The sequence below is a fragment of the Petaurus breviceps genome, unplaced genomic scaffold (genome assembly GCF_028583685.1).
Source record: "Petaurus breviceps papuanus isolate PSGF00001 unplaced genomic scaffold, PetGlider_PUasm1.0 38, whole genome shotgun sequence".
Lineage (NCBI taxonomy): Eukaryota > Metazoa > Chordata > Mammalia > Diprotodontia > Petauridae > Petaurus > Petaurus breviceps.
The window spans coordinates 101,538,619-101,552,618 of record NW_027186304.1 but is presented as its reverse complement, the minus strand read 5'-3'; the positions used below and the strand labels follow the sequence as shown (position 1 = coordinate 101,552,618).

Genomic DNA, 14,000 nt, shown 5'->3' with positions numbered 1-14,000 from the left:
AGACTTCAGGAACATGTCAAGCACAGACTAGTGGCTAGTTGGATCATGTAACTTGTTATGATGTTTCATTTTGAGTTTTCAATTATAACTGTGCAACAACTTAAGGTAGGTGCTGAATTTTGACAGTTCCGACTGTTGATTCTCTAAATGTTCCTGTATATAGCCTTTTTGTACCTAGTTGTTGGAATGTCTTCTCCGCTTTAGACTGTAAGCTCCTTGAGAGCAGGGGCCGCCTTTTGCCTTTCTTAGTAGTCCCAGCACTTGGCACGGTGCCTGATGAATGCTTACTAACTGAATGCCTAATGTTAGGACACTTAACATAATTATTTAACAACACCGTTTATATTATGACAGCTAGGCCCATCGTCCTTCTTCAGCACCCATTTGGCTTATGTCCTAAGAGGCAACTTTAGTATAGTGGAAAGAACATTGGCCTTGGGCTCAGAAAGCTTGGATTTCAGTTCTGGTTCTGACAATTATTAGCTATGAACAAGACATTCAGACTTTTCAACCTTGGTTTCACCATCTATAAAAGAATCCTTGCCATACTTCATAAGGTTATTGTCCACAACTTATCTGTAAGTTCTATAAAGTACTATAAATTTGAAAAGGAAATTCTCTCTTGTGGTTGCCGTAACAGCATGTGTATGATCCAGTGGATGATGAAGGTAGGGGACATGGGAAATAGAAGAGGCAGCAAGGAAAGACACAATTAAAAAGATTCTTTTGTGAAGAAATGGGTCTTCCTTGCCCCTTCTTCTCTTTCCAACTTTTAAAACTGAAGTTTTGAATTGTCAATTTATGAGATAAAGTCATTCAAAAGCTTTAGATATTCAGTCAGACATTATCTTTGCAAGTTGGCAAGTCGAAACTTAAACTTTTAAAAAAGCTATCCGAACAAGTTACAAAGAGCATTATATATCTTTGCTTTCACCTAAAAGACCTACTTTCTGAAAACAACCTGCACTTGAATGTAGTTCTGCGATACATACATATACACAAAGCTGTAGTTTGGTTATAAAGTTATTCAGATAAAAGGATATCTGTTGTTAATGGAGTCATCCATAACATTTTTGATGCTTTGCTGTAGCCATAATTTCTGTTGATCAAGTTCTCTCTCTTTTAGCTCCAGATCTTCAATTTCTGCTTTGAGATATCTCAGTCTATCGATAACTTCCTTTGTGTTACATCCAGCACCTACACCTCTGAAAAATACAGAATTAATGTCCATTAGGTTAACTTCAATGAACTGAGTCATAAGCTAATGATAATAGCATTTATACCATAGTTTGATAAAAATAAAAAAGTCAAATTCACAAAAGCATTAGAATGTATAATGGAAAACTAAGAGTCTGAATACATTTACTTAGAAAATCATTCAGTGAAGAGTTGATATGCCCTAAGCTCTCAATTTGCAAAAGCAGGTTAGACTTGGCCCCCATTCTAAGGGGATTAGTTACTGAGCTACCAAAAGGATCTCATAACAAAGCCTTGCACAGAGTAGGCACACAGTAAATATTTGCTGAATTTCATTCTGAAACCATGAAACCCATAGATACTTTTATAGAAAGACTCTAGTGCATTAGAAAAATCTATGTATCTTTGCTTGTCTTTTATTGGAATCCTGGCTAAAAACTAGGGAGGCCAAAGGGATAATTCTGATTGCTGTCATTTTTTTCTATGCACAATATTCAAACTCATTGCCATATTACATAAGCCTCAATACACACTCATTAGCAAAATTTCTATATTGGCTGATATACACTGTAAAAGATTTCCATATTTCCCAATAATCCTTAGGAGTACTATGGTTTCTGAAATAATTTTACTTTGGATAATTATTCTTATTTGAGATGCTAGAACTCTTCCTAAGAATACCAACCATGGTATCAGGTAGAGGGGAAAGGCCTATTCCTTGGAAATGGATGGTAAATAGAAATTTATTACATATTAAATATTTCAACTTTAATATTTACACCTGTGGGGGCAGCTAGGTGACGCAGTGAGTAAAGTGCTGGCCCCAGGGTCGGGAGGATCTGAGTTCGGTTTTGACCTCAGACACAACACAAAAAAACTAGCCGTGTAACCTTGGGCAAGTTACTTAACCCCAATTGCCCTCCAAAAGGGGAAAAAAATTTGGACCTGTGATTTCATTGCTGAGGAAGTGATGTTCTCTCCAAAGTGGATCATAACCCCTCTATGCCTAAATGGTGTACTTCCAAACAGTATCCAGTTTGGTAATAAACTAATCTGTATTCAGAAAGACTGGTAGTCAAAGAGATATAAAATCCATCACCAAGGCGATTCTTAAACCCTTCTCCACACAGCAGGACCTGATAGAGCTTGTTTTCCACTGTCATAGTACTTTGACAGCCCAGGGTCATCTACATGCTATGATGAGGCAATAAAGGGGGACTTTGCTACTACTTTTTTAGGGGGTCTAGAATTGGAATTTTAGAAGGGGGTAGGAAACTTCTAGAGTGGAAAACCCCCTCCACTGATCCAGATGGGAAACTGATCTGGTAACTTATTATCCTAGGGTTGCCTGGGGAGAATGAGAAGGGTTGTGACCTGTCCAGGGTCACAACAAACGTGTATAGTGTGTAAGATGTAGGACTCCAATCCAAGCCTTCCCAATTCCAAGGCTGGCCCTTTATCTACTATGCCATGCTGGCTCTACAAGTTAAACAAACTAAATAAATGAACCTGTCAAGTCACAGGATCTATCAATTATGTATTTATTGAGTACTTACTACATTTAAGATGGCCAATAAAGACAAAAAAAAAATCCCTTCCAACGAGTTTATTAAATTGCAACTGGGTTGGTAAATCTTAAAAAACAAAACAAAACAAAACCTAAAAAAAAAAAAAATAGCATCAGGATGTACTTTAAAAAAACAACCAACCAACCAAACCAAAACTTGACCTTTGATTTCTTTGATGTAGATAGCTCCCTGGTGGGGAAACTCCCTCTTCCAATGACATTCAGCAACTGCTTTATAATTTATAATCTTAAGTGCTTTGCCCCAAGTCACACAGACAATGTATCAAAAGCAGAGTCTGTACTCAGTTCATCTTCATTCCAAGATGAGCTCTCGATGTGTAGCACACCCCTCTGCCTTTCATAAGGGCGTATGTATCAAAATGAGTGGGATGAAAACTATGTGCTACAGAAAAGTTCAGAGGTAGAAAAGAGCATCATCAGCTATGACAGGAAACTCTTCACAGACAGAGAGAAGCACATTCTGAGTGGGGCAAACAGTATTTGCCAGGGAAGAGGAAGGATTACAGAAAGAAGAAAAAAATCAAAATTTCAGACTATAATAATAGTCTATAACTTACTTCCACTGTATACTATTTTTGGACTTCTTTTCAATTAAATCAATTCCTTCCAAAACATTGGTAATGTCATAAATTCTTCTTTTTTGCCGGACAGCCAAAGTATCTGCAGCCTGTTTTGTTTTTTTTTAAATAGGAAAAAAAAGATAAAGAACAACTTGTATTTTAAGGTAAAAAGAGTTGATTATTAAGATCACAGTATGAATATAATCCCAAATGTAATCCAATGGCGCAATATGCTCAAGTCATCCTCTTATTAACCAAAGAAACATTCACTTTATGGCCAACAGTTGCTGAGAAGAAAAAGATGAGGTGTTATCATTACAAAGCACAAAAAGACAAAATAAAAATTTCAGAAGGCTCCTTGTTATGTTAGGAAAATATTTCTTCACCTGATGTACACAATTTGTCTCTACCTTGCTTCTCCAATTGATGTGACAAGATCTAATTATAGAAGTCAGTTGTAGTTACCAAAGGCAATTCAAATTAGATGGCAAAATTAGAACTTTCCATCTAAATGCTTTTTTTTTTTTTAAATAAAAACGCTCTGGGAAAAATCCTGGGTACCAGACATTATTTATATTGTCTTGATATATACACCATCTTCCTATTTAACGTTGTAAAACAAAGCAAAAATAATAGTGAAATACCAATGCAAAACACAATTTTAGTGGAGACGGAGCCAGAAAGACCTTAGTTCAAACCAAGCCTCAGATACTTAGCTTTGTAACCCTGGGCACATCACTCGACCTCACTCTTTTTTTTTTTTTATTTCCTCACCTGTAAAATGGGAATAACAGCAGGAATAACAGCACTTACTTCTTTGGGTTGTTGTGAAGTTAAAATGAGATAATATTGATAAAGTGCTTTGAAAACTTCAAATGGTATAAGATGCTAGTTATTGTTATATTAACCAATTTGATAGATGTGAGGTGGTTACCTCAGAATTGCTTTACTTTGCATTTTTCTAATCAACAATGATTTAGAACATTTTTTCATATGGCTATAGATAGATGTGATTACTTTGTTTGAAAACTGCCTGTTCATATCCTTTGACAATTTATCAACCGGGGAATGGCTCTTTTATAAAATTGACTCAATTCTCTCTCTATGCTTGAGAGTGAGGCCTTTACCAGAGAAACTTGCTGAAAATTTTTTTCATAGTTAGGATTACTGTTATTTTCTTCCATCCTATTTCCCCTGTTTATTTTACTCTTTCCTTTCACCCTGTTTATCTTCAAAAGCATTTTGTTTCTGACTACCACCTCCCCCAATCCACCCTCCCTTCCATCACCCCTCTCCCCATTTCTTTCTCCTCCTACTTTCTTGTAAGGTAAGAGAGATTTCTATATCCAACTTAACATGTATACTATTCCCTTTTGGACTCATTTTCTGATGAGAATAAGGGTCAAGAGTACCTCACCACATCCCTTATCTTCTCCTTCACTGTAAAAGCTCTTTTGAGCCTTTCTTATGAGTTCATTTACCCCATTCTACCTCTCCCTTTCACCTTCTCACAATGCCTTCCTCTTTCTCACTCTCTGCTTTTTTTAGATATCACTCCATTATATTCAACTCACACCTGTACCCTCTAATTCCCTCTGTCTATGTATACTCCTTCTAACTACCCTATTAATGAGAAAGCATCAACTTCCCATGTAGAAATATAAACAGCTTAATTAACCTTTATTGAGTCTCTATAATTTCTCTTTTCTGTTTACTTTTTTATACTTCTCTTGAGTCTTGTATTTGAAAGTCAAATTTTCTATTCAGCTCTGAGAATGCTTGAAAGTCCTCTATTTTATTGTATATCCATTCTCCCCCCCCCCCCCCAGATATACTCATTTTTGCTGGGCAGGTAATTCTTGGTTATACTCCTCATTCCTTTGTCCTCTGGAATATTACATTCCAGGCCCTCCAATTTTTTAATATAGAAGTTGCTATATCTTGTATTATCCTGATCGTACATCCATGATACTTGAATTCTTTCTTTCTGGCTGCTTACAAATTTTTTCTCCTTGATCTGGGAACTCTGGAATTTGGCTATAATATTCCTGGGAGTTTTCATTTTGGGATCTCTTAAGGGGTGATCGGTGGATTCTTTCAATATTTGTTTTACCCTCTGAATCTAGAATACCAGTTCAGTTTTCCTTGCTAAGTTCTTGAAAGATGATGTCTAGGCTTTTTTTTTTTTGATCATGTCTTTCAGGTAGTTTGATAATTCTTCAATTATCTTTCCTTAATCTACTTTTCAAATGAGATATTATTTTCTTACTTTTTTCCTTCTTTTGATTTTGTTTTATTTATGTTATGGAGTTATTAAATTCCACTTGCCCAATTCTAATTTTTAAGGGATTTTTTTCAGTGAATTTTTAATACCTTTTTCATTTGGCAATTTCTACTTTTTAAGGAATATTTTTCTTCAATGAATGTTTTTAGATCTTGTATTACTCATTTCCATTTCTTTCTCCAATTTTTCCTCTACCTCTATTATTTGAGTTTTAAAATCCTTTTTGAGTTCTTCCAGAAATTCATTATGAGCCTGAGATACATTCACTTTTTTCTTTGAGGCTTTGGATAGAGCAGTTTTGACTTTATTGTATTCTTCTGAGTTTGTGTTTTTATCTTCCCTGTTACCATGGTAACTATCAGGATCTTTTTTTGTTTGTTTGCTTATTTTTCTAGTTCCTTGGCTTTTGACTTTAAAGTTGGGCTCTGCTCTGGGGTGGAAGGGACACTGTCCCAAGCTTCAGGTTGTTTTATGCAGCAGTTTTTAGAGCTAGTTCTGGGGTCTGTAAGCTTTCAGTTTTTCCAAGGTGGTATGGTCTAAGAAGAAGAGTGTTTGCTCTTGGTCTATGCTTTGTTCTGTGGGCAACCACAAGCACTCTTCTGCTCTGGAATTGTGACCAGGGTCCCTACTCCCCTGTGGCCACAAATTCTGGTAGGCTAATGTTTCTCCTCCCCGTGATGGCCTGACTCAGATCAAAGTATGGGCAATGCAACAGAGTCCTGCTCCCAGTTCCAACGAAGAGACCTCTGTAATTTCCTTCTGCCCAGTTGTCCAACTCATTTACTGTCTATGGGCTAAGAATTCTGAAAGCAGCTGCTGACACTGATGATTCAGTTGCCCCCAAGGCCTGTTCCTGGTCTGCTGGGGGTGCCACTTACACTGTTAGCCTAAGCTCTACTCTCACCTTGGTGCAACAGACCTGCCAAACTTCTAAGTTGTCTTGGATTGAAAAACTGTTTTACTTGTCCTGCTGTGGGTTTTGCCACTCCAGAATTTGCTTTGAGGAGCTACTTAAAGCTGTGTGGAGGGAATCTGGGAGAGCTCAGGTAAGCTCCTGTCTTTTCCCTGCCATCTTGGCTCTGTCCTGCAGAATTTTTCAATTTTTAAGGAAAGAAAAACAAAGGGAATTGTGAAGATAGGCAGTAGTTTGTTGTCATATGGCCAAAGCCAGAGTTAGTTAGCACAGGGTGACTGGGGGGGCTATCTTAGCTTGTGTTACCTCCTTCAAAAGACTTTTTCTAATTTCCCCAGTTGTTAAACACTTTTACAAAGGGATTTTGTAAAGCCCCTCATCGCTGTGCCATTTATTATTCTGCATCTATGCTGGATTGATTTCTTTTCAAATAATTTTTATCTCCCAATAGAACATAAGCTCCCAAGGACTAATACTGTCCCACTTTCATCTCTTGTATAACCAAGCAAAGGGCCTGAAACACTGTAAACATTTAATAAGTGTTTTCACAAATTGATTGACAAGAACCTATGATCCTCGGGGAAGAGGGAAAAAAAAAACCAACAGAAAAAAAGCTATTTCCAGTCTCTATACTCCATCCAGCAACTGCAGTTTTTAATATAATGGTGGAGGGAGGGAAGGTCATAATTGACTTTTTAGGGCCAAAGCTTAATTTTCTTGATGCTTCTCTCAACCTCAATTTTCAATGCACAATTTGGGCTAAATAGCTCACTTCCTACTCTGTTTGATACAGTTTTAAGGGGCAAGATTGGCCTACTATAAAGTGATCTGAACCCTCCTCTGGTTACTTCCCTCTAAACAGGAGCTTTTAAAAGGGTTACACAAAGCTCTCTAAGCAGTTACTCTCATGTACACAATACAAAAACTGTAAAAACCATAGCAATAGTTTGCCGGTTTGGATATTATAACATGCATTTTAATGAATCGCTGCAAATTTTTTTTATCCTTGGCTTGCTTAGCAAAGGGTTAAGAGTTCTTTTATTTTCACCTTTAAAAGTCAGAAGAGGATATCAATTTGATTTTTCTTATTATTCACTAATATAAAATTTTGAAAATGTTTGTGCTACAACTCAATTCAGAATTATCTCTTCAATAGTATTCAAGTATATCTTGTTTACAGTCCCACAATTAAGTGTCTTAATAGTACAGCAATGGGGCAGGTAGGTGGCACAGTGAATAGAGCATCAGCCCTGGAGTCAGGGGGACCTGAGTTCAAATTTGACCTCAGACACTTAACACTTACTAGACTTGTGACCTGAGGCAAGTCACTTAACCCCAATTGCCCTGACACTTTATTCTTTTCACTACATTACAAGATCATAGATTCAGAGTCGGAAGGGACCTTGAAGGGCCATATAGTACCACCACCTCATTTCATAGGAAAAATGTGAACCCATCTTGCCTATGAAACATTATTTATTCAATATTTTTTATTTTTGCCTTTTTTTTTGGAGGGCAATTGGGGTTGAGTGACTTGCCCAAGTTCACACGACTAGTTTTTGTGTAAGTGTCTGAGGCCGCATTTGAACACAGGTCCTCCTGACTCCAGGGCCGGTGCTCTATTCACTGTGCCATCTAGATGCCCCCCACATTATTTATTTTTTGAAAAAGGATAATTCACTGAAATGACAAACTAATTATCTAGCAATCTCTTTAATATAGTATTATGATACTTTGAGAAATATCTCCTAATAGTTTCACTGTTGCAGAACAGGGATTACATCTAATAGTCAACACATGAGCATATATAATTTGTAACTAGAATGACTGTAGGGACTTGGAGGCTCATTAAAGTTACAAAGTCTTTGCCCTAGGAGAACATATGCCATACTAGAGAAAATAGGATACAAATAAATGAAAATATACAGTATCACAATAGAAATAGAAGCATAAAATATAGCTGTATAGAGATAAACACAAAAATGCTTAGGAATTACAGTATGAGAGTAACTGGGTGATGAGATATGCTTGGTTTGGGGAAAAGACATTCAAGAAAAAATGTTCAATAACTAGACATGAGATTAGCAATCAGGAAAAAGGACTGGATACATAGATTTGGCAGTCAATATAGAAGTGATAAATGATGTGAGAATGGATGAGCTCTTTGAGGGAAACTTAGAAAGAAAAGTAGTTTGAATAAAGTAATAAGAGTAGATTAGAGAAGATGGAGGCAGAGGGTATAGACAGTTCATTCATGACATTTGGCAGTGAAAAGTGAGAAAAAGAATGGCAACTGAAGAGGACATTAAGATAGTATACAATACCTCCTTATTTTTTTCTTTTGGCATGCAAAACACTCCCCCTTCCCCTTGCTACTTTAGCACAAGAAGGCAGAGTATCAGTTGTTTCATGTCTGAATTCTGCTGTCTAGCAATCTGATTTCTTAGTGGCATTTGCACGTTTTCTTTTTCTTTTTGGAGGGGGAAGCCAGGGCAATCAGGGTTAAGTGACTTGGCCAAGGTCATGTGGCTAGTAAGTGCTAAGTGTCTGAGGCTGGATTTGAACTCAGGTCCTCCTGACTCCAGGGCTGATGCTCTATTCACTGCGCCACCTAGTCGCCTGCATGTTTTTTTGAATGAAACAATCTAAACATTGTGATTTAGTTGTTGAAAGATTTTATCTGTATTTTTGTTTAAAATATATTAACACATAATATGCCATTCACAAATTAGATAAACACATGATAGTTCTTTTTTAAAGTCCAAAACTCAATGAAATGTTTATTTTGACAATGACTCTTATTTGATCCTCACAAAAACCCTGGGAATAGGTGTTATTATTCCCATTTTAAAGATGAGGAAACCAAGTCAGAGAGAGGTTAAGTAATTTGCCCAGGGTCATATAACTATTACATGGTGGGATTCAAACTAAGGTCCTCCACACTCCAAGACCCACACGTTCTTCACTGTGCCAAACACTTGTCCTAGTCATCTCCCTCCAGCTACCTAGACCTGGTGGGGAGGAAAGAGTTCTTAGAACTTATTACAACAATAAAATTACTACTTGCCACTCCTCTCTGCACAATTCTTAAAGCATCCTAATATCCCAAACATTCCTCAAATACTCAAATGGAGCTATGATCTTATTATTTGGAAGTTTTTTCCAATGGTGGAGGTAGAATTCATGCAGGCTCATCTTGTACAATACTCATCCATGTTCTTCCAAAACTTTTCCACAGTGGATCCTCTACCCAACATGCTAACGGCTTTCCTCACTTTCTTCCAACGTTGTGAGAATACTAGAGGGGCATTCTAGCTGTCAATCTTTCATCTCTCCCTTTGGCCTGGTGACAATCTTCTCTTCCTTTCATTCAATTCCTTGATGACATCCTTGAGTCACATTCTTTGAAATTCCTCTGATTATTTATTGCAGCCCACTGTATGTAATGTAATGTAATTTAAATTTGAAGATCCCTTTGTGTTGGCAAAGGCTGCAGACACTTGGTACTTAGTAACTGATCAAGCCTCTGTTGTGGAAAGAGAAGGTATAAACTCCTGTTGCTGATGTAACAGGAAGCTAATGCTGTGTGTATATAAGAAAAGCCCCAGAGAAGTACAGTCAGAATTTCTTGGGACCAGGATCTGGTGGCAGAGCAGCTACAGAAGAGAGAATCGAGAACTGAGCCAGAATTTCCTGAGAACTTGTGGTCATGGAGCTTCTTCTGAACAGGAGCCCAGGAGAAGACTGAGGAAGCATGACCAGGATGCAGAGACTTTGTTTGTGGCTTGGCTGAGTCTTGAATTCCTGGGAGCAGAAATTGTGAAGGATTTGAAATGGACTGGACCCTGTCAACTGCAGTGTGGAGCAAGACTTACCCAGAGAGCTGGACAAGGAACTGGGAGCTGTCTGCCATTGAACCCAAGTAGAAACTGGGACGATGGAAGGGTATCCAGGGAATCTGAGAAATGGCCCCAAGTCAAGATGAAAAGACCTCTCCATGGGTACTGAGTAATGATGAAATTATAGTTTACTAGTAACCTAGGGGTAGAGGGTTTATGTATGATACTTAGTAATTGACTGCTGAATAAGTAACCGATTGAGTTAATCTAGTGTGCCCCATGAGTGGAAGACTTTGACTATTTTGAGATGATTGTTATTGATAAGTGACTGATTGAGTTAATGTAGTTACCCCATGAGTGGAAGACTTTGACTATTGAGCTTTGAGATGATTGTTCTTTGTTCTAAATATTGTGACCACTTTGGGGAAAACTATGTGACTATTTTAATGATAAGCTGTTGTGAATACTATATTGATTTTCTGTGATGTGTAATATTGTGAATGCTGTACCTTGATTTTCTGTGAATGTTTTGCTTTGATTTGTTATGGAATAGAGTGTTCACTATACTGTATAATCAGAACCTTAAAAGCTGTTCACAGTAGCATTCTTCTGGAAAGCTGCTCATGCATGGCATTAAACCTACTCAGACCCACAACCACAATTTGGTTAAAATAAAAACAAACAGGACAATGTAACAGTTATATTCCCATTTAATACAAATTCTTCTCTTTACAGTTGAGAGGAATAGTATTCATAGTCTTCTAAAAGTTAATAATTTCATGTTTAATTGTAATTTATTGTAGTATATTGTATAAAATATGGATCCTAAACCAAGGGTTCTTAATCATTTTGTCATGGACTTTTTTTTTTTTAGCAATCGGATGAATTCTATGTTTTTAAATAATTTAAAGAAAAATTGTATTTCATTTAGAGGTTAGTGAAAATAATGAAATTTGTCCCCCATCTAAAGTCAAATGGGAATTGAAATGGACCTGACCCCAAATCAAGCTTAATTTAAGCTTATTAAATCATTAAAAAGACCTAAGCTTATTAAAAACAAAACAACCTACTATTTTTTCCAAGGATTTTTATTTCATTTTTCATAAAGCATAGATCACAAAGTGTTACAATTGGAAAAGAACACTTAAGATGATATAGTCCAACACCACTAAGTTAACAAGTGAGAAAACTAAGACCCAATAGGTTAATTTACAAATAGCAGTGGTTTAACAAGCAACACAATTCCTCGTGGCAAAGAAAACTACATGAGCAAAAAAAATTTTTTTAATCAAGGGCCTATAGTCACTCAGCTGATAAGTGCCAAATCTGGAATTCAAATCCAGTTCTACTGGATTGTAAATCTAATACTCTGTCCAATATGCCACTGTCACTCCTCCATTTAAAAAAAAACTGTGCCTTTATTAAACACTAAATTCTCAGGATCTATCCTTAGTCTCCCTCTTTTTCCTTCCTTTCTTCCCAAGATATTTTTTCTAGTTACTAATTAAGTAAATTTATTTTTTAAGGTCTGGCTGCGGAATTTCTCGGCAGTTTTTCCCCCCATAGTACCTCTTGATATATTTAGCCATGTTTTCTATAATATTTTTATTCATTTTAATTCTGTAAAGTAGTCCACTGACTGACATTCTTTTAAATTAATAATATAATTTGAAAAGATGAGACACTTTTACTATGCTGGTTTTGTCACCTTGATGAGGCTATTCCTCTGTTGAATTCTTCCGTAATTTCTGCCAAAATTGTTTTAAAGCTGTCTTAATATATAGGGCTTTCATATCTTAATATACAAGCCTTTTATTTGCTTCAGTAAATTAACATAAATGTATATGATATTTTTTCATCATAAATGGTACTTTATCAGTTTTTCCTGACTTTATTGGTGACATAAAAATGCTATGTTGGGGTAAAAGGTATTTTATAACACTGTTACCTTGATAGAAGTCATTTATTGAGCATCTCATATTCTCTAGACATGAAATCATAGCAGCAGCCACTAAAGATATTTTTGTTTCTTCTTTTCCAATGCTTATTCTTTTCTTTTTCATGCCTTATAACCACTAACATTTCTAAGGCTGGTTTGATATCAAGTAAATGGAAGGAATAATTGAAGACAAAATTGGTGGAATGATTGCACAAAAAAATTTTCCAGAAGCAATGTTGCCAAAATGAGAAACTAAAGACTATAACAAGAATATGTATAGAAAATACTCCAATGAATTTGTGATCGTAACAACATCCATATTCCCTCCAAAATATACAGTGTAATGCATCCTCTGAAATTTTTTTCTATGTCCTTCCCACAAGTTCTCATGTTATGCTGAGTGCCTTCCTCACTTTTCGTTTACTTTGTGTGAATACACACACAAGCAATATTCAAGTTATCCCTTCATCTGGCCACGTGAGTAGCTCATCCTTTTTTCTGATCATATATTTCTTTAACAATATCCTTCATATCACTTATTCTGCATAATTCCTTATCACAACATGTTTAAGTCTGTTCAAGTCCACCACAAACCTCACCACCACCCTTTTAGTAATATTCAACTTAAATTATTTGGAAACTATATTGTTCTACTGTATCTATAAAAGAATACTGGTGTTTAAAAAATAAATTGCTATCTCAGAGAGAGAAGCTTAGGATTATAAATGACCTTTGCAATTTTCCAAAAGCAATCTACTTTGTTCTCCTGTTCAATTCTGAGCCTAGTAAATTATCTATCAATACACACAACGATGGACGTGTTCTGTGGTTTGTCCATCCAGCTACATACTACAGCTTGAAAAAGAGATATTCTAGATTGACTTGGTTTCCAGCACTCTGTAACCATCTCTGTAGAAATGGAATGCATAGGACTTGGGGTCATTTTGTATTTTCTTTGTTTCAAGTAGCCAGACCACTGGTGACGGGCTTCTTCAAACTTAGCTAAAGTGGTCCTCAGGAAAAAGACACATTTTGTTGCCAGGACACACTTGAAAATCTTCCCAAAGTCAGAGCAATACACCAATGGATGGAGAGCTTTCAAGAACGGAGGTCACAGTAGTAAAATATATTGATAAAAATCTGCATTATGACTCTAAAAAAGCTGAAGCAAATCTATAATAATAATCATTCCCTACTGGAGAAATGGTCTGAGGACATAAAAAGGTAATTCTAGAATATGGACAAATAAATTGTGAGTAGCCTCTTAAAAAGTTGTTCAAATTGTTTACTAACCAGAAAAAAAAAATCTAATTAAACAATTTAAAGATGTCATTTTATTGCCAATAAAATTGAATAAGTTTATGAAGAAATTGATTTTTTTTGCCACAATGAAGCCAGCTGTCATTACTGAAGAAGGGAGAAGGATGTTAGCTTTGTCTGTTACTTCTACCCTTAATAAAACCTCAGGAGCAGTTACAGCTTGTGCATCAGTTTCACTGCGGTTCAGAAATATTCCAAACAGCTGCTAAGGTCTTTGCTTCATTTGGAAGTTGTAAAATTATCAGAAATGAGGAGGAACTGGGCAAGCAGGTTTTCTGGGATCACGAACACAATGAATTAGTTGGGATTCTTCCCAATACATCTTTAAAGACACCTCGAGAATTAAGTTTTAGAAACTGC

At 36.3% G+C, this 14,000-nt stretch overlaps 1 protein-coding gene across 2 annotated transcripts in view; it reads right to left on the bottom strand.

Moving 5' to 3' along the window:
* Window positions 1–14,000, bottom strand: part of E2F5 (E2F transcription factor 5) — a 40,445-nt gene that overhangs the window by 14,521 nt on the left and 11,924 nt on the right. For both annotated transcript variants that reach the window (XM_069100200.1, XM_069100201.1), the window contains exons 2-3: window positions 3,343–3,452; window positions 1,044–1,205 (exon numbers count right to left, since the gene is read on the bottom strand). In XM_069100200.1, the coding sequence (XP_068956301.1) occupies window positions 1,044–1,205; window positions 3,343–3,452 (272 nt within the window). The remainder of the gene's footprint in view (window positions 1–1,043; window positions 1,206–3,342; window positions 3,453–14,000) is intronic.